The 22,103-nt window shown below is 37.3% G+C and overlaps 1 protein-coding gene across 1 annotated transcript; it reads right to left on the bottom strand.

Annotated features, from left to right (window-relative positions):
* Positions 1-609: 609 nt before the first annotated feature.
* On the bottom strand, positions 610-1,987 carry LOC139847430 (uncharacterized mitochondrial protein AtMg00810-like). Its single transcript, XM_071837105.1, has 2 exons — positions 1,771-1,987; positions 610-1,709 (listed from the first exon to the last, which is right to left on the bottom strand). The coding sequence occupies exons 1-2, from the start codon at positions 1,985-1,987 to the stop codon at positions 610-612; spliced, it is 1,317 nt and encodes a 438-aa protein (XP_071693206.1).
* Between the last annotated feature and the right edge of the window lie 20,116 nt (positions 1,988-22,103).

Here is a 22,103-nt window from a genome sequence, read left to right as displayed (position 1 = left end):
TTAACCCATGGGAATAAACTAAAAATCAACACGTCAAACATCATGATTACGGAAGTTTAAATAAGCATAATTCCTTTATTTTCATATTTAATTGCACTTCTAATTATTGCACTTTTATTTATTGTCATTGTATTTAATTGCACTTTTAATTATCGTACTTTTTAATTATCGCAATTTTATTTTATCGCACTTTTATTTATCGCAATTTCATTATCGTTATTTACTTTACGGTTAAAATTAAGTTGTATTATTTTTAATATTTTACATTAGGTTTTAACTGCGACTAAAGTTTTAATAATCGACAAACCGGTCATTAAACGGTAAAAACCCCCTTTTTATAATAATAATATTACTTATATATATATTTGTATTTTTTTTATAAATTAAAACTAATATAGCGTTAAGCTTGTTTAAGTGTATCCCTGTGGAATGAACCGGACTTACTAAAAACTACACTACTGTACGATTAGGTACACTGCCTATAAGTGTTGTAGCAAGGTTTAGGTATATCCACTCTATAAATAAATAAATATCTTGTGTAAAATTGTATCATATTTAATAGTATTTCGTTATAAAAATAATACTATTTCCTAGTACACCTCGCACACATCAATCATTAAGAACCTTTAAGATCCAAATAACCTCACAAGAAGCATCTGCAAGGGCTCTATACTCAGCCTCTGCAGATGATCTAGAAACACAATCTTGCTTCTTACTTTTCCAAGTAAGAATAGAACCATTCAGAAACAAACAATAGCCTGTCACTGATTTCATTGCCATAATTCTTTTACCCCAATCCGAATCCACATAACACACAAGATTAGTATCATCACTTTTTCTAATACAAATACCTTTTCCAGGAGCAGACTTGAGATACCTTAAAACCCTTAATGCACATTTTAAATGAGAAACCTTAGGAGCATGCATAAATTGACTTAAGACATGAACAGAATAAGAAATATCAGGTCTGGTCAGAGTAAGGTACATTAATTTCCCAATCAATCTTTGATATTCAGTGATATTCTTTAGAGGTAAATCATTAAGATCATCATCATTATTAAACTTGAGATTAGGTTCAATAGGTGTATAAATAGGTTTACAGTTCAATAACCCAAACTCAGTTAATAGATCAAGAGTATATTTTCTTTGAGATAAACAAATATTTTTATTTTCTCTAATAACCTCAATACCCAGAAAATATTTAAGAACTCCTAAATCCTTTATTTGAAATTTAGACTTCAAGAAGTCTTTAAACTTGTTAATTTCACATGTATTGTTACCTGTTACAACAATGTCATCAACATAAACCAAGATAGCAATAAAGACATCATTATCAGTCTTAATAAACAAAGAATAGTCATTTAAAATCTGTCTAAAACCATTTTCAATTAAAGCAGAAGACAAATTTTCATTCCATTTTCTGGGTGCTTGTTTCAACCCATAGTGTGATCTTTTCAATTTACAGACTCTTTTATCATTCTCATTATAATATCCTAATGGTAAAGTCATATAGACACATTCATCAAGATCACCATATAAGAATGCATTATTAATATCAATTTGAAATAAATCCCAATCATTTTGAACAGCAATATTAATCATACACCTAACAGTAGCCATTTTCACAACAGGTGAAAAAGTCTCATCAAAATCTATTCCTTCTCTTTGATTGTAGCCTTTGGCAACTAGCCTGGCTTTGAACCTATCAACTTCATCATTTGATTTATATTTTTATCTTATATACCCATTTACTCCCTATAGGTTTTCTACCTTCAGGTAACTCAGTTACATCCCAAGTATCATTTTTAAACAAAGCTTCCATCTCAGTGTTCATAGCATCAATCCAATGTTTGGATTTACAAGCCTCCCAATAAGTTGCAGGCTCAACCATCTTATTCAGATTAGTAGACAAACAATAAACATCTTTTGATAAATTTGAATAATTAACAAACTTGTTGATATTATTGATAACGCCAAAATCATACATGTTTATTGCCGTTATTTCGATCCAAAGTTGTTCCATTTGTATGTAATTGTTGTACGTATGTATTGTAATTCGTGTATATTTGTAAAAGTCCATTATGAATGAATAAATGAAGACCAACAGCGAAAACAGAGTTAAAACGAAGGTTGAACGCGTAAAACAGCCTGAAACCACTGAAACAGGTCCAAATGCAGCGCATCTCTCTTAGATGCGGCGCATCTATGCACCAAATAACTCTCGACAGTTTTAGATGTGGAGCATAAAGACTTCTGGACCAAAACAGCCTCAGATGCGGCGCATCTGAGAGGGATGCGGGGCATCTGGTCCCCTGCCGACAGTTCTGAGTGCAGAATCGAGCTGGAATCTACTGAGCGTAAAGAGATGCGGCGCATCCCAAAGAGATGCGGCGCATCTGGTCACTTTCTGGCCAATATACCTAACTTTTGAGCCTATTTAATGAAGCCTTTGGTTACATACTTCATATACCTTCACTACTACGTTTTCCCTCAATTCTAATACAATTTTCAAGGTTCAAGGAAGGCTACAAGTCAATCTCCACTCTTTCAACATCAAGATTAAGCTAGGATCATTCATCACTATTGGTATTATTGTTCTATATCTTTTAAACATGAATTCAACTTGTATTTACTGTTTCATTAGTTCTACTATGATTATGTTTGGCTAAAAGCCTTGTGTGTTTGCTTCAATGTAAGATTTATGGCCTGGGATTGTTCTATACTTTGATGTTACGATACTTATATATATGTTTGATTGATTATATCATCTAGTCCAACTACAAGAACCATTGTTATGCTTGCTTAGTTCATTACTTCAATTATATAGATTGCAAACCTATTAATGCGAGTTAACTAGGAAAGCAATCTATACTTCAATACACTTAGTAATCTAGACGATTAGATGCATAAACTTAAGTGATTTTGTTATGTGTTTAATTCGGTAATTGAATAAGTTCCAAGGCAACATAGTTATGAAATTACCTCAAGTGATTGTTGTAATTTAGGTTTCACGTGAGTTTAACCGGGCTGGATCTAGTTAGTTAAATCAATCTAAATCACCATGTTCTTTCGAGAAATCCATTGTTGTAACCATCTTTATATCCTAGTTCAATTATACGAGTTGTAACTTGATTTATGTAAGTTTATCATTGGTTATAACTTGTACTTCAACACATAGTGAATTAGACATCTACATGTGAGTGTAGGATGGTAATTGAATGATATTTAGGTTTTACAATCGTGTAGTTTACATAGAGTGATCTTAGTAAACTAGGTTTTATGTAAATTTAATCAAGAACGAATCATGTTGATTAAGCATAGTTCTTAAGTTTATAGAAATTGTGAAATTGATATAAACTGCTCTATTGTAACTATCACATAACGGTTTTAATTACAAAAGAACAATCCCTGTCATTTATCAAGCATAGAAGTAAACACCGCATTCTCATTTTTGTTATCCATTATATTTATCCACTGTTTCGTTAAACGAAAATACCACTTCAAACACAAACTCCCCCTTTAGAATAATTAATCTTTGTAAAATCCTTAAAACAAACTTCTCCTTGTGGATCAAACTGGTCAATTTACTTGCTAGTTACTACATGATCGGGTTTTAGTTGCCTGTATTATGTGTTAATTATTAAGCATATTGTCTACATTTTAAAGGTTACGTCTTGACACATCAACTTTTTGGCACCGCTGCCGGGGAGCGGTTTTGTTAAAAGATTTTAATAAACTTTGAATTATTCGATCCTTTTGTAGGAATTCAATTCCTAGAAAAGTTACTTTTTATTGTAAACTTGTGTTTTTGCAATTGGTTTGTTTGTGGTGTTGTGATTGCAGGATAGGTATTAGTGCATGAATCTACTTCTTCCAACTCTAATTTAATTCCTTCATATCCTGAACCTGAAAGAGAACTTCACGAACGCTTAAGAGCTCAAGAAGTAGAATCTCTTGCTCAGGGTTTAGAATCACTTTCATTAGATTCTAACTCTGAACCAATTATTCAACCAATCATCGAGCCAGTTATTAAGGAAGAGGAAGAGATGACTGCTACAAATCAAACGATGGATGCATTAATGAAGGCAACAAGAACAGGTCAGGGCCACCCAATTATTCAACCTACGATGACTGATGGTTTTGAAATAAAGGGCCAATTTCTCCACATGGTGACTAATACATGCCAATTCGGTGGAGCCCCAAATGAGGATGCTAACGAGCATCTTCGTAAGTTTGTAAGCATTTGAAAGCTTTTCAAAATCAAAGATGTCACCGATGAAGTTGCATGTTTAAAAATCTTTCCATGGTCCCTAAAGGATGATGCAAGAGATTGGCTAGACTCATTACCGGAAGGTTATATTGAAGATTGGAATGACATGATGGACAAGTTTTTGTCAGAATTCTTCCCTGCTTCAAAAGCAGCAAAATTCCAAAGCGATATAAATCACTTCAAGCAAAAGTCAAATGAGACTCTTTATGAAGCTTGGACCCGATTCAATAAAATGCTTAGGGTATGTCCTCAACACGGGTTGAATACATTCCAAAAGGTCCAGATATTCTATAAAGGAGTCAATGTGGCTACCCGAAAGGATATAGATGTTGCAACAGGAGGATCAATCATGAAAAAAATGCCCGAAGAAGCTCACACAATAATTGCCGATATAGCAGCCCATTCTCACAATTGGCATCAAGAGATGGAGTTCTCTAGATCATCAACGGTTGATAATGTCGAAAGCAACGATGAAATCGCTGCATTAAAAGTTCAATTGGCAAATCAAGCAAGGCAAATTGTGAAGGTAACCAAAGAAATGCACGCTATCAGGGTAGGGTGTGAATTGTGCCAAGGTCCCCATCTCACTCGAGATTGCGACCAAACGACAATGGAAGAGCAATCAAATTTTTTAGGTTACTTGCGTAAAGGTGAAATGAATTTTGACAACTTTTCGGCGGTTGAAGCAATGAACCGGAAATATCCTCCTGTCAACAGTTATCAAATAGGGGGACCTTCAAGTTCAAACAACAATTACCACGGAGGAAATTCAGGTTACTAAAATAACCGGAATTTCCTAAATCAAAATCAAAGAAATGCACCACCGGGTTACAATCATCTAAACAATCATAATCAACCTCCACGAAACCAAAATAATTTCCAACACAATCAACAACAACCACAGCCACAACCACAAGCACTTATACAACCACAACCCGAGAAGAAATCCGGTTTAGAAGATCTTTTGAGAGATTTTATGGTTAAGCACGAGCAAAATGCGGAACTTCAAACTCAGTAAATTCGAAATCAACAAGCTACGAATCAGAATTTAGAAAGGGATGTTGGAAGGATCTCACAGTTACTTGCAGAGAGACCACCTGGTGCTCTCCCCTCAAATACTCAAGTGAATCCCAGTAATAATCAAACAAGGAATGAGCATGTAAATGCTATAACTACCAGAAGTGGTTTAACCACTAACCCGAAGACCCTTAAGCCCCCGGAAGTTCATTTGTCTCCTTCTGTTTTGCAGGTACCTGTTGATGTAGATGAGCATGTTGAAAAAGAACAAGAGAAAGATGATCCACCAGTGATAATATCGAAGGAAAGTGAAGAACCACCAGTGAAGGTGTACAAGGCACCTATTCCATACCCAAAAGCATTGAAGAAAGACAGACTCGCGAGTCAATATCAGAAATTTGCGGATATGATCAAGCAAATCAGCATTAACATGCCACTCGCGGAGGTTCTTAAAGGTATGCCCCATTACGGGAAGTTTTTGAAAGATCTCATATCCTCGAACGGTAAATACAACGAATTTTCTGCCACATTCCTCCATAAGGAGTGTTCGGCTATCTTGAAAAAGCAAAATGTACCTCCAAAATTGGGAGATCCGGGTAGTTTTATCATCCCATGTATGATGGGTGATTCGGCAGTGTACGATGCACTAGCCGACCTATGTGCAAGTGTTAACCTAATGCCTTACTCATTATATTTGAAACTTGACTTAGGAGACTTGAAACCAACCCGGATGGGTATTCTATTAGCAAATCAATCATTTGATACTCCCATAGGTATAGCCGAGGATATTCTTGTAAAAGTTGGCTCACTTATTTTTCCCGTCGACTTTGTTATTCTAGAAATGCAAGAGGACAAAAAAGTTCCTATCATTTTAGGACGTCCTTTCCTTAACACCGCAGATGCTATCATTAATGTCCAAAAAGAACAATTAAGTCTAGGTGTGGGAAATGAGAGAATAATTTATCATATTGACAAAGCCATGAAAAGACCCACTTCCACCGATGACTCTTGTTTTCAAATTGATGTTATAAATCTTTGTGTTGAGGATGAATTATAGGAGCTACTTGAAATTGATACCTCGGGGTTTGCCCCGGTAAGTGAAACTGAACACTTCAATATTGATAAGGATTTTGATGAGTTGATGAAGGTGGTCACGGATGATGAGACCATAGAAGAAGAAATTCCCAAGGAAGAGGAATCATTTGAAGATATCGGAAATAAAGATAGATTCCGAATAAAGAATTCCTTGGAAGAACCACCTGTACTAGAGCTTAAGGAGCTACCCAAACACTTGGAGTATGCTTATCTCGAAGGTACATCTCAATTACCGATAATTATTGCTTCACATCTTTCCGGTAACGAGAAGGAAAGGTTAATCTCTGTTTTAAAAACCCATAAAAAGGCTATAGCCTAGAAAACGACCGACATTCCAGGGATAAACCCGTTTTATTGTACACATAAAATTCTCCTTGAGAATGACTTCAAACCAGTAGTACAAAGACAACGTAGGCTAAATCCCAACATGAAAGAGGTTGTTAAAAAGAAGGTAGTCAAGCTTCTTAACGCCGGGTTAATCTACCCCATCTTCGATAGTCCTTGGGTTAGTCCAGTACAAGTAGTACCCAAAAAGGGGGGTACAACCGTTATTGTAAATGAAAAGGACGAACTCGTTCCAACTAGAACGATTACCGGCTGGAGAGTCTGTATTGATTACAGACATCTCAATGATGCCACTATAAAGGATCATTTTCCGTTGCCTTTTATTGATCAAATGGTTGAACGATTAGCGGGGAAAGAATTTTATTGCTTTCTAGATGGTTTCTCCGGTTACTTCCAAATTCCAGTAGATCCCAACGACCAAGAAAAGACCACATTCACTTGTCCTTTCGGGACCTTTGCCTATCGCCGCATGCCATTTGGTCTATGCAATCCACCCAGAACCTTTCAAAGGTGCATGATGGCAATTTTTGATGATATGGTAGAGGATTATATGGAAGTCTTCATGGATGACTTTTCCGTGTTTGGAGACTCCTTTGAATAGTGTCTTTTTAACCTTGAACGTATGCTTATCCGATGTGAGAAAGCAAATTTGGTCCTGAATTGGGAAAAATGCCACTTCATGGTGAAGGAGGGCATTGTACTTGGTCACAAGATATCTCGTGCGGGAATAGAGGTAGATAAAGCTAAAATTGAAGTTATCTCTAAGCTACCTATACCGACGAATGTCAAGGCCATTAGAAGCTTTCTTGGTCACGCGGGATTCTACAGACGATTTATCAAAGATTTTTCTAAAATCGCCCGCCCAATGACCAAACTTCTTGAAAAGGATGCTCCATTTGACTTCGATTCCAATTGCAAGAATGCATTCTCCATTCTAAAGTCAAAACTCACACAAGCTCCCATTATCGCATCTCCGAATTGGAGTATGCCTTTTGAGTTAATGTGTGACGCGAGCGACTATGCCTTAGGTGCTGTCTTAGGACAACGACCCGATAATCATTTTCGTCCAATTTATTATGCGAGCAAAACACTAACGGGAGCTCAAATTAATTATACCACCATGGAAAAGGAGCTCCTGGTGGTTGTTTATGCGTTTGATAAATTTCGGTCATATTTGGTGTTGTCCAAAACCATTGTTTACACGGACCATTCGGCCCTTAGGTACTTATTCTCGAAAATAGATGCAAAGCATCGTCTCATACGTTGGGTTCTTTTACTTCAAGAGTTTGACATTGAGATACGTGACAAGAATGGAGCCGAGAATCTAGCCGCCGACCATTTATCCCGACTTGAAAACCCCGAATTAGAAAAACTCGATGATACAATTATCAAGGACACATTTCCTGACAAATCTCTAATGAGGGTTGACAAGGAATCTGAAATCCCAAGGTTTGCCCATTTTGCAAACTATCTTGCTTCAGGCATTCTTCAAAAAGGACTTTCTTATCAACAAAAGAAGAAATTCTTTGCGGATTTGAAGTCCTATTTCTTGGAACACCCCGACCTATTTCGTGTTGGTGCGGATCAAATGGTTCGCCGTTATGTGTACGGAAAAGAGGCTCAACAAATTCTTTAGCATTGCCATCAAGGGCCCACCGGCGGTCATTTCGGACCAAACCACACCGCAAGAAAAATCCTTGACTCGGGCTTTTATTGGCCCACGATCTTTAAAGATGCCCATAATTTCGTTCGGACTTGTAATGCATGCCAACGAACGGTTAACATCACAAAAAAGGATGAGATGCCTTAAACCGGCATTCAAGTTTGTGAAATCTTTGATATTTGGGGAATCGATTTCATGGGACCATTTCCAAGTTCCCATAAGTGCAAGTACATCCTAGTAGCCGTTGACTATGTATCTAAGTGGGCTGAAGCGAAAGCTTTACCTACGAATGACGCTACGGTGGTGGTGAACTTCTTGAAAAATCTCTTCTCGCGCTTTGGAATCCCAAAGGCGCTCATATCCGATCGAGGAACACATTTTGCCAACAACCTTCTTGAAAAGGTGTTGAAGAAGTATGGCGTAACTCATCGTTTCTCTACTCCATACCACCCGCAAACGAGTGGTCAAGTGGAGAACACGAATCGTGCTTTAAAACGTATACTTGAGAAGACGGTTGATAATAACCCTAATATTTGGCAACGCAAGTTAGATGATGCATTGTGGGCCTTTAGGACTGCTTTTAAAACACCAATCGGTACCACACCATTTAGACTTGTATATGGTAAAGCGTGCCATCTTCCGGTTGAAGTGGAACATAGAGCATACTGGGCATTGAAGCTTTGTACGTTAGACATGGAAAAGGCTGGTGAAAACCGATTCATGCAAATGCATGAATTGGAAGAGTTAAGGTTAGAAGCGTACGAGAATTCGAGCTCGTATAAGGAGAAAATGAAAAGGTGGCATGATGCCCGATTGAAAGAAGTGAAGGAGTTTAAAATCGGTTATAAGGTTTTGGTTTTTAACTCACGGTTTAAATTTTCTCCTGGAAAGTTGAAGTCCCGATGGACGGGACCTTATTTGGTGAAACAAGCATTTCCATCGGGATATGTTGAATTGTTTAGAAACAGGAACACTTTTAAAGTGAATGGTCTTCCATTAAAACTCTATTTTGATGGAGTTGATACCATGGTTCAAGATGACATCACTTTCTCCCCCGACGCTAATTAGCTTATGAAGGAGTCGCGTGAATGACTCGCTAATAAACTTCACAAATTGTAAATAGTTCCATTCGTGCGTCTCGTTTCTTAGGATTGATTGTTTTGAGTGATTTGAGTGATTTTTCGAGCTTTAGTATGAACCAAGTTGCTTAGGGACCTTTCTCAATGTTTAAAAAGCGAAAAAAATGTCAAAAACTGATGAAACAGGGTCAGATGCGCCGCATCTAGGCTGGATGCGCCGCATCTGAACACGAGAAAAATCCCGACAGTTTTTGATGCGCCGAGATCTGGTCATGTGCAGCATTTGGGCCACCAGATGCACCGCATCTGCTGCAGATGCACCGCATCTGAGCCAGATGCGCCGCATCTGCTCCAGATGCGCCGCATCTGTGTCTGAATGTTGGAGACTGCCTTTTTTTTTTGCACAAATACAGGAGTTTATCATTTTTATTCATTTTTTCACCAACAACTCCGAACTTCATCTCATTTTCTCTCAAGGATTCCATCTCTAAACACTAAATCAACCGATTAAACCCATCTTTGAGCATCTAATCCGTCTATCAACATGAGAAAGGTAAGATTAATCTTCATTTCTTCATAGTTCTTGTGTTCTTCATTCTCAAATTCGGATTTAGCTTGTTCTAAGTGTGGGGATGTTTAAATCTTCATGTTTTGGTCATTATATGCTTGTATTGTTGTTACTAATCCTTATTCATGCTCGAATTTCATGATGAATTGCTCAAAAAATTTACTTTAGAAATTAGGGTTCTTCATGAATTTGGGGATTTCGAAAGAATGACCATTACTTGTGTAAATTGGGATGTTTTAGAGTTCAATTACTAGTATACATTAGCAAATCCGCATGAACCTTAGTTGAATTACATGATTACACAAATTATTGAATTTTAGGGTTCTTAAATTGGGGATTTTGACTTTTGTTGACTAGTAAGTGATCTAAGTGGAATTAAATCAATTCATTGATTATGCTAAACTCATAAACGCCTTAACTTAGTGTTTGTTTGAATTGAAAAGTTTTATTTACGAAAGTTAAGGATTGTATGCTTAGGCTTTTTGATGAAATTGTATACCTGAGTCGACTTTAGTGTCTAAATGTATGATAACCATTGATTGCATATTGTTTGACATGCTTATTGATGAATGCTAATGGTTTCATATACTTGTTTTGGTGAAACTAATTATGCTAGATATGATTGAACTTATGAAGTGATAAAGATTATGAGTCATACTAGTACATGTTTGTTAAAAATGAGATAAGTACATCCATGATAGAATTATGTTTGACATGCGAGTTTGTGTAATGCGTACGATATAACGTGTTCTACATGGTTTTGGCTTGTGCAATATGAAAGATATTTTGAATAACTTTAACGCTAATCAACTTGGTTTGTTGTTTTGTTTGTTTGGTTTTGTTGTGTTTTTATAGACTAGAGCATCATCATCAAACCCAAAATCAAAGAAGCAAAAAGCCCCGACAATTATAGATCAGGAAACAAGTGAGGAGGAAAATGCTGTTGAGGAAGAAGAAATGGATATTGACAACCGGCAATTAAATGTCCATGTATTAACCACTCCGGATCCATGGATCAATGCAGTTTTGAGGCATCCGGAATATCATGAACGGATGAAGGAACTTCTACACAAAGACGTATATCCGGGGAAATATATCGATTGGACACCATTAGAAGAAGCCGGTGAATATCAACATTTTCGTAACCTTTTCAGAGTAACGTATCAAGGCCATCGAATATATGCATGGGAAAACCTGTTCAGAATGCAAGAAAGAGTGTACCCACTTTTAGTCAAAGAATTCGTTGGTTCACTTAGGGTTGATTACACGTCACTAACATCAGGTACCTTTATGAGATTTCGTCTTGGAGGACAAGACCGGACATTAACACTGCTACAATTTGTAAAGGCGTTGGATATCTATGAATGGTTGCCACACCAATTGATGCAAAATTACTTTAATCACGCTATATACTATGTTTCCTCTTTTAATCATTCAGAAGCATGGGTGGACATGAGCAATAGCGCATATAGTGCAAGCAAGCAGACTTGTAGCAAGCTACGTACCTACGAGCATCGATGCGTCCAAAGATTCATTTCAAGTACCATAAACTGTCAAAAAGACAGTAGCGAAAAAGTTACCAACTTGGATATCTGGTACATTCACGCGATAATGGATCACTCCCTTGTTCATATTCCACGAATGATTCTCACTTTCCTTCTCAAAGAAAGGAAAAAGATTACACCAATCATGGGAGGCCATTTTGTAACCAGGATTGCCCAACATTTTCGTATCAATACAATTGGGTTAGAGGAGAAACATATGATTGCCTTTGATAGAGTAAGCTATACAAGGGCAAACATTTTGACGAGGCGGTCGAACGGACTTCCAACTAGGTATGTGGATCCCACGAACAGGCAACCGCAACAACCACAACCACAACCGCAGCAAGATCCACAGCCGAATGTTGGAAGTAGTTCGGGTCCGGGAAATGATTGGAAGGCTTACATGGCGCGAAAATTTTCAGATTTGCGACTCCATAATGATCGAAACACCCAAAAGGTAATTGATCACTACGATACAGGTAACAGGGAGATGCAACATTACATTGATGTAGGGAATGATCGAACGTGGTACACTCAAGCGGGGCAGCAAAATCAGCTTAACTGGATACATGAACAGACTGTGTCATACGCTGCAGATCCCGCTAACTATACCCCCTCTCCTTCGCCTGCATACTAACCATGGGTTCGAATGGGTGATCCATATCATGCGCCTTATCCTCCTCCCCCTAACTCGCCAAATGAAGACACTGCTGTCGTCCCTGCTCAAGCAACTTATCAGGGGTACAACCCTTCAATATTTTAGGACGACGACGCGGGAAACCAAAATGAAGGCAGAGCTGGCCCAAGTAACTCTTTTTGGGGATTCTTCTGAAGTTGACATGATTAATTGGTGAAGTGTGTGAACTGTTTGATTGATGTTGGTTTGTTTCAAAAACAATTTATCTTTATGTTTGGTGTGTAATAACTTGATAGTATTTTAGATGATTGTAATTTGAATAATTTAGATAATTAAAAGTGGGGTTTTTAGTACATGGAGTACACCCCCATTTGTTTGTGTGAATCGTATGTTTGCTTTGTTTGAATTGATACAGGTGAGCATTGTGCTATATGCTGCGTTTTTACAAAGACTGGCAGTAAGTTCAGCACATACTAGATTGGTGATTGTTTTGTGGTTGCAAGAAGTGGATGATGTTCTTATGCTGGCATTCAGTTCAGCGCCATCATCCCGCGAACTTCGGTTTTAGACCTTGAAAGTAATAAACTCTCTTACACTCTTTAACCCTCTTGAATTTAAAATTTTTCCGATTTCATGTAACGAGGGCGATACATGAACTCAAGTGTGGGGAGGAAGTTATAAATTCTTTCGGGTTTATGATTTTGGTTAAAAAGGCTTAAAATGGTGAAATTTTTTTAACTTTTATCTTCATAAATTCAAATTTTGTTTAAAATTTGTAGATTTTAAAACTAGGTGTATACATCGAAATTATTATCACAAAACAAATTAAGAAACAACCAAATGATTGAGTTTATTTTGTTAAAAATTATAAAACTAGTAGTCATATAAAAGATATAATCATTGTTGTTCTAACAGTCTAATCCAATGCTCATGTATGTAATAATTGTGAAGGAAGTCAAGTCTTCCAATATGACACACTTGCTAACTTATGTTAGAAGATGTAGTCCAGAACAGCTGTAGGTTGACGAAAAATCTTGAAAAGTCATCTCTATCATCGGCTGGAAATCTACCTCACCTCAGCATCAAACAGGGTTTTTGGTGGTCAGACTTATCCTAACCATGAGATGGATCTGTCTCGTACAATGGGGGGCACATTGCAAATTAGCTTTTAAGACTAATGAATCTAATCCTCAGATGGATGATCTCCGTAAAGATCAACCTCATCTATGTTGACTACGGCCAACATACATATGCCATAACAAATTGAGGTGTGCAAACTCATGGTTCACCGATGATATTTGGACATGATATAGTTGCTTCTAAAAACTTATGCTATTTTATGAACTTTATTGTGTAAAACCATTTTTAGGACATCCAGTTTCAAGTTCCATGATACTTCAATCATGGGGGCGAGTAGCTTGCTAAGCGCCGACTGAGGCTTCGGTTTTCAGTTACCCTCAACCGGACTTTGAGGTTAAAACCGAAAAACTTGTTAGTGTAAAAACTAACATGTCTAATTTTCAAAATATAAAAGGTTTTTCGCAAAGGTCCCAATTTCCCTAAGGATCCAAATTTTTAAGAAATGTGGACTTTAAAACCCACCTTTCGACTTTGGTGTGATTTCATTTCGTATGTGTACTAAAAGTGTGTGTATTACATTGTGAAATAAATAAAAGCGTGTGTACTCCAAAGGTATGTGTATACTCAAAACGCGTGAGTTTGATTCGTGTGTGAAATAAAAAGTGTGAGTGTGTATATATTGTGACCCGAGTGTGTGTTCCATATAGCGAGAGTTATTGTGTTCCAAAATAACTTGTGTATCTTGTGTACTATATCGAGTGAGTGTGATTCCCATTTTTGTGTTCTCAATTAAATAAGTGTGTTTACTGTAGTAAATTTCGATTTCTTGTAAGTCTTGCTTGAGGACAAGCAAGGTTTAAGTGTGGAGATTTTGATAACGCCAAAATCATACATGTTTATTGCCGTTATTTCGATCCAAAGTTGTTCCATTTGTATGTAATTGTTGTACGTATGTATTGTAATTCGTGTATATTTGTAAAAGTCCATTGTGAATGAATAAATGAAGACCAACAGTGAAAATAGAGTTAAAACGAAGATTGAACGCGTAAAACAGCCCGAAACCACTGAAACAGGTCCAAATGCGGCACTTCTCTCTTAGATGCGGCGCATCTATGCACCAAATAACTCCCGACAGTTTCAGATGCAGAGCATAAAGACTTCTGGACCAAAACAGCCTCAGATGCGGTGCATCTGAGAGGGATGCGGCGCATCCAAGCCAGATGCAGCGCACCTGTCCCAGATGCGGTGTATCTGGTCCTCTGTCGACAGTTCTGAGTGCAGAATCGAGCTGGAATCTACTGAGCGTAAAGAGATGCGGCGCATCCCAAAGAGATGCGGCGCATCTGGTCACTTTCTGGCCAATATACCTAACTTTTGAGCCTATTTAATGAAGCATTTGGTTACATACTTCATATACCTTCACTACTACGTTTTCCCTCAATTCTAATACGATTTTCAAGGTTCAAGGAAGGCTACAAGTCAATCTCCACTCTTTCAACATCAAGATTAAGCTAGGATCATTCATCACTATTGGTATTATTGTTCTATATCTTTTAAACATGAATTCAACTTGTATTTACGGTTTCATTAGTTCTACTATGATTATGTTTGGCTAAAAGCCTTGTGTGTTTGCTTCAATGTAAGATTTATGGCCTGGGATTGTTCTATACTTTGATGTTACGATAGTTATATATATGTTTGATTGATTATATCATCTAGTCCAACTACAAGAACCATTGTTATGCTTGCTTAGTTCATTACTTCAATTATATAGATTGCAAACCTATTAATGCGAGTTAACTAGGAAAGCAATCTATACTTCAATACACTTAGTAATCTAGACGATTAGATGCATAAACTTAAGTGATTTTGTTATATGTTTAATTCAGTAATTGAATAAGTTCCAAGGCAACATAGTTATGAAATTACCTTAAGTGATTGTTGTAATTTAGGTTTCACGTGAGTTTAACCGGGTTGGATCTAGTTAGTTAAATCAATCTAAATCACCATGTTCTTTTGAGAAATCCATTATTGTAACCATCTTTATATCCTAGTTCAATTATACGAGTTGTGACTTGATTTATGCGAGTTTATCATTGGTTATAACTTGTACTTCAACACCTAGTGATTTAGACATCTACATGCGAGTGTAGGATGGTAATTGAATGATATTTAGGTTTTACAATCGTGTAGTTTACATAGAGTGATCTTAGTAAACTAGGTTTTATGTGAATTTAACCAAGAAAGAATCCTGTTGATTAAGCATAGTTCTTAAGTTTATAGAAATTGTGAAATTGATATAAACTGCTCTATTGTAACTATCACATAACGGTTTTAATTACAAAAGAACAATCCCTGTCATTTATCAAGCATAGAAGTAAACACCGCATTCTCATTTTTGTTATCCATTATATTTATTCACTGTTTCGTTAAGCGAAAATACAACTTCAAACACACACTCCCCCCTTTAGAATAATTAATCGTTGTAAAATCCTTAAAACAAACTTCTCCCTGTGGATCGAACTGGTCAATTTACTTGCTAGTTACTACATGATCGGGTTTTAGTTGCCTGTTGATAACGCCAAAATTACAAATGTTTATTGCCGTTATTTCGATCCAAAGATGTTCAATTTGTATGTAATTGTTGTACGTATGTATTGTAATTCGTGTATATTATTAAAAGTCCATTGTGAATGAATAAATGAAGACCAACAGCGAAAACAGAGTCAAAACGAAGATTGAACGCGTAAAACAGCCCGAAACCACTGAAACAGGTCCAAATGCGACGCATCTCTCTTAGATGTGATGCATCTCTACACTAAATAACTCCCGACAGTTTCAGATGCGGAGCATAAAGAATTCTGGACCAAAACAGCCTCAGATGCGGCGCATCTGAGATGGATGTGGCGCATCCAAGCTAGATGCGGTGCATCTGTCCCAGCTGCGGTGCATCTGCTCCCCTGCCGATAGTCCTGAGTGCAGAATCGAGCTGGAATCTACTGAACGTATAGAGATGCGGCGCATCCCAAAGAGATGCGGCGCGTCTGGTCAATTTCTGGCCATTTTACCTAACTTTTTAGCCTATTTAAGATAGCCTTTAGTTACATACTTCATATACCTTCACTACTATGTTCTCCCTCAGTTCTAATACGATTTTCAAGGTTCAAGGAAGGCTGCAAGTCAATCTCCACTCTTTCAACATCAAGATTAAGCTAGGATCATTCATCACTATTGGTACTTTTGTTCTATATCTTTTAAACATGAATTCGAATTGTATTTACTGTTCCATTAGTTCTACTATGATTATGTTTGGCTAAAAGCCTTGTGTGTTTGCTTCAATGTAAGATCTATGGCTTGGGATTGTTCTATACTTTGATGTTATGCTAGTTATATATATGTTTGATTGATTAAATTATCTAGTTCAACCATAAGAACCATTGTTATGCTTGCTTAGTTCATTATTTCAATTATATGGATTGCAAACCTATTAATGTGAGTTAACTAGGAAAACAATCTATACTTCAATACACCTAGTAATCTAGACGATTAGATGCATAACTTAAGTGATTTTGTTATGTGTTTAATTCGGTAATTTAATAAATTCCAAAGCAACATAGTTATGATATTACCTCAAGTGATTGTTGTAATTTAGGTTTCACATGAGTTTAACCGGGTTGAATCTAGTTAGTTAATCAATCTAAATCACCATGTTCTTTCAAAAGATCCATAGTTGTAATCATCCTTGTATCCTAGTTCAATTATGTAAGTTATGACTTGGTTTATGTGAATTTATCAAAGACCATAGCTTATACTTCAACACCTAGTGATCTAGCCACCTATATGTGAGTATAGGATGTAAATTGAACGATATTTAGAATATACAATCATGTAGTTTACTTAGAGTGATTTTAGTAAACTAGGTTTTATGTGAATTCAACCACGAAAGAATCTTGTTGATTAAACATAGCCCTTAAGTTTATAGAAATTGTGAAATTGATATAAACTGCTATTGTAACTATTACATAACGGTTTTAATTATAGAAGAACAATCCCTGTCATTTATCAAGCATAGAAGTAAACATCGCATTCTCATTCTTGTTAATTACTATATTTATTTACTGTTTCGTTAAACGAAAATACAACTTCAAACACAAAACCCCCCTTTTACAATAATTAATCTTGGTAAAATCTTAAAAACAAACTTCTCCCTGTGGATCGAACTGGTCAATTTACTTGCTAGTTACTGCATGATCGGGTTTTAGTTGCCTGTATTATGTGTTAATTATTAAGCATATTGTCTTCATTTTAAAGGTTACGTTTTGACACATCAACTTTTTGGCGCCGCTGCCGGGGAAGCGGTTTTGTTAAAAGATTTTAATAAACTTTGAATTATTCGATCCTTTTGTAGGAATTCAATTCCTAGAAAAGTTATTTTTTATTGTAAGCTTGTGTTTTTGCAATTGGTTTGTTTGTGGTGTTGTGATTGCAGGATAAGTATTAGTGCAAGAATCTACGTTCTTCTAACTCTAATTTAATTCCTTCATATCATGAACCTGAAAGAGAACTTCACGAACGCTTAAGAGCTCAAGAAGTAGAATCTCTTGCTCAGGGTTTAGAATCACTTTCATTAGATTCTAACTTTGAACCAATTGTTCAACCAATCATCGAGCCAGTCATTAAAGAAGAAGAAGAGATGACTGATACAAATCAAACGATGGATGCATTAATGATGGCAACAAGAACAGGTCAGGGCCACGCAATTATTCAGCCTACGATGACTGATGGTTTTGAAATAAAGGGACAATTTCTCCACATGGTGACTAATACATGCCAATTCGGTGGAGCCCCAAATGAGGATGCTAACGAGCATCTTCGTAAGTTTGTAAGCATTTGCAAGCTTTTCAAAATCAAAGATGTCTCCGATGAAGTTGCATGTTTAAAAATCTTTCCATGGTCCCTAAAGGATGATGCAAGAGATTGGCTAGACTCATTACCGGAAGGGTATATTGAAGATTGGAATGACATGATGGACAAGTTTTTGTCAGAATTCTTCCCTGCTTCAAAAGCAGCAAAATTGCAAAGTGATATAAATCACTTCAAGCAAAAGTCTAACGAGACTCTTTATGAAGCTTGGACCCGATTCAATAAAATGCTTAGGGTATGTCCTCAACACGGGTTGAATACATTCCAAAAGGTCCAAATATTCTACAAAGGAGTCAATGTGGCTACCCGAAAGGAAATAGATATTGCAGCAGGAGGATCAATCATGAAAAAACGCCCGAAGACGCTCACACAATAATTGCCGATATAGCAGCCCATTCTCACAATTGGCATCAAGAGATGGAGTTTTCTAGATCATCAACAGTTGCTAATGTCGAAAGCAATGATGAAATCGTTGCATTAAAAGTTCAATTGGCAAATCAAGCAAGGCAAATTGAGAAGGTAACCAAAGAAATGCACGCTAAATGCGGAACTTCAAACTCAGCAAATTCGAAATCAACAAGCTACGATTCATAATTTAGAAAGGGATGTTGGAAGGATCTCACAGTTACTAGCAGAGAGACCACCTGGTGCTCTCCCCTCAAATACTCAAGTGAATCCCAGTAACAATCAAACAAGGAATGAGCATGTAAATGCTATAACTACTTGAAGTGGTTTAACCACTAACCCGGAGATTCCAAAGTCCCCAGAAGTTCCTTTGTCTCCTTCTGTTTTGCAGGTACCTGTTGATGTAGATGAGCATGTTGAAAAAGAACAAGAGAAAAATGATCCACCAGAGGTCATATCGAAGAAAAGTGAAGAACCACCAGTGAAAGTGTACAAGGCACCAATTCCATACCCAAAAGCATTGAAGAAAGACAGACTCGCGAGCCAATATCAGAAATTTACGGATATGATCAAGCAATTCAGCATTAACATGCCACTCGCGGAGGTTCTTAAGGGTATGCCCCATTACGGGAAGTTTTTGAAAGATCTCATATCCTCGAAGGGTAAATACCACGATGTTTCTACCACATTCCTCCATGAGGAGTGTTCGGCCATCTTGAAAAAGCAAAATGTACCTCCAAAATTGGGAGATCCGGGTAGTTTTATCATCCCATGTATGATGGGTGATTCGGTAGTGTACGATGCACTTGCCGACCTAGGTGCAAGTGTTAACCTAATGCCTTACTCGTTATGTTTGAAACTTGACTTAGTTGACTTGAAACCAACCCGGATGGGTATTCGATTAGCAAATCAATCATTTGATACTCCCATAGGTATAGCCGAGGATATTCTTGTAAAAGTTGGCTCACTTATCTTTCCCGTCGGCTTTGTTATTCTAGAAATGCAAGAGGACACAAAAGTTCCTATCATTTTAGGACGTCCTTTCCTTAACACTGCAGATGCTATCATTAATGTCCAAAAAGAACAATTAAGTCTAGGTGTGGGAAACGAGAGAATAATTTGTCATATTGACAAAGCCATGAAAAGACCCACTTCCACCGATGACTCTTGTTTTCAAATTGATGTTATAAATCTTTGTGTTGAGGATGAATTACAAGAGCTACTTGAAATTGATACATCGGGGTTTGCCCCGGTAAGTGAAAGTGAGTATTTCAATATTGATGAAGCTTTTGATGAATTGATGAAAGTGGTCACGGATGATGAGACCATGGAAGAAGAAATTCCCAAGGAAGAGGAATCATTTGAAGATATCGGAAATAAAGATAGATTCTGAATAAAGAATTCCTTGGAAGAACCACCTGTGCTAGAGCTTAAGGAGCTACCCAAACACTTGGAGTATGCTTATCTCGAAGGAACATCTCAATTACCGGTAATTATTGCTTCACATCTTTCCGATAACGAGAAGGATAGGTTAATCTCTGTTTTGAAAACCCATAAAAAGGCTATAGCCTGGAAAATGACCGACATTCCAGGGATAAACCCGTCTTATTGTACACATAAAATTCTCCTTGAGAATGACTTCAAACCAGTAGTACAAAGACAACGTAGGCTAAATCCCAACATGAAAGAGGTTGTTAAAAAGGAGGTAGTCAAGCTTCTTGATGCCGGGTTAATCTACCCCATCTTCGATAGTCATTGGGTTAGTCCAGTACAAGTAGTGCCCAAAAAGGGGGGTACAACCGTTATTATAAATGAAAAGGACGAACTAGTTCCAACTAGAACGGTTACCGGCTGGAGAGTATGTATTGATTACAGACGTCTCAATGATGCCACTAGAAAGGATCATTTCCCGTTGCCTTTTATTGATCAAATGATTGAACGATTAGCGGGGAAAGAATACTATTGCTTTCTGTATGGTTTCTCCGGTTACTTCCAATTTCCAATTGATCCCAACGACCAAGAAAAGACCACATTCACTTGTCCTTTCGGTACCTTTGCCTATCGCCGCATGCCATTTGGTTTATGCAATACACCCGAAACCTTTCAAGGGTGCATGACGGCAATTTTTGATGATATGGTAGAGGATTGTATGGAAGTCTTCATGGATGACTTTTCCGTGTTTGGAGATTCCTTTGAATCGTGTCTTTTTAACCTTGAACGTATGCTTATCCGATGTGAGAAAGCAAACTTGGTCCTAAATTGGGAAAAATACCACTTCATGGTGAAGGAGGGCATTGTACTTGGTCACAAGATATGCGGGAATAGAGGTAGATAAAGCTAAAATTGAAGTTATCTCTAAGCTACCTATACCGACAAATGTCAAGGCCATTAGAAGCTTTCTTGGTCACGCGGGATTCTAGAGATGATTTATCAAAGATTTTTCTAAAATCACCCGCCCAATGACCAAACTTCTTGAAAAGGATGCTCCATTTGACTTCGATTCAAATTGCGAGAATGTATTCTCCATTCTAAAGTCAAAACTCACACAAGCTCCCATTATCGTATCTCCGGATTGGAGTATGCCTTTTGAGTTAATGTGTGACGCGAGCGACTATGCCTTAGGAGCTGTCTTGGGACAACGACCCGATAATCATTTTCGTCCAATTTATTATGCAAGCAAAACGCTAACGGGAGCTCAAATTAATTATACCACCACGGAAAAGGAGCTCTTGGCGGTTGTTTATGCGTTTGATAAATTTCGGTCATATTTGGTGTTGTCCAAAACCATTGTTTACACGGACCATTCGGCCCTTAGGTACTTATTCTCGAAACCAGATGCAAAACATCGTCTCATACGTTGGGTTCTTTTACTTCAAGAGTTTGACATTGAGATACGTGATAAGAAAGGAGCCGAGAATCTAGCCGCCGACCATTTATGCCGACTTGAAAACCCCGAATTAGAAAAACTCGATGATACAATCATCAAGGACACATTTCCTGATGAATCTCTAATGAGGGTTGACAAGGAATCTGAAATCCCATGGTTTGCCCATTTTGCAAACTATCTTGCGTCAAGCATTCTTCAAAAAGGACTTTCTTATCAACAAAAGATGAAATTCTTTGCGGATTTGAAGTCCTATATCTGGGAACATCCCGACCTATTTTGTGTTGGTACGGATCAAATGATTCGCCGTTGTGTGTACGGAAAAGAGGCTCAACAAATTATTGAGCATTGTCATCAAGGGCCCACCGGCGGTCATTTCGGACCAAACCACACCGCAAGAAAAATCCTTGACTCGGGCTTTTATTGGCCCACGATCTTTAAAGATGCCCATAATTTCGTTCGGACTTGTAATGCATGCCAACGAATGGGTAACATCACGAAAAAGGATGAGATGCCTCAAACCGGCATCCAAGTTTGTGAAATCTTTGATATTTGGGGAATCGATTTCATGGGACCATTTCCAAGTTCCCATA

This window comes from Rutidosis leptorrhynchoides, chromosome 1, assembly GCF_046630445.1.
Source record: "Rutidosis leptorrhynchoides isolate AG116_Rl617_1_P2 chromosome 1, CSIRO_AGI_Rlap_v1, whole genome shotgun sequence".
NCBI classification, from domain to species: Eukaryota; Viridiplantae; Streptophyta; class Magnoliopsida; order Asterales; family Asteraceae; genus Rutidosis; species Rutidosis leptorrhynchoides.
The sequence above is the reverse complement of the archived record's forward strand: the minus strand, read 5'-3'. Positions and strand labels throughout refer to the sequence as shown.

Excerpts from the sequence above, each read along its gene's own strand:
- LOC139847430 (XM_071837105.1), bottom strand. The coding sequence starts at position 1,987 with ATGTATGATTTTGGCGTTATCAATAATATCAACAAGTTTGTTAATTAT. Across the intron at positions 1,710-1,770 it reads TGTAACTGAGTTACCTGAAG|TTGATAGGTTCAAAGCCAGG; the intron begins GTAGAAAACCTA and ends CAAATGATGAAG.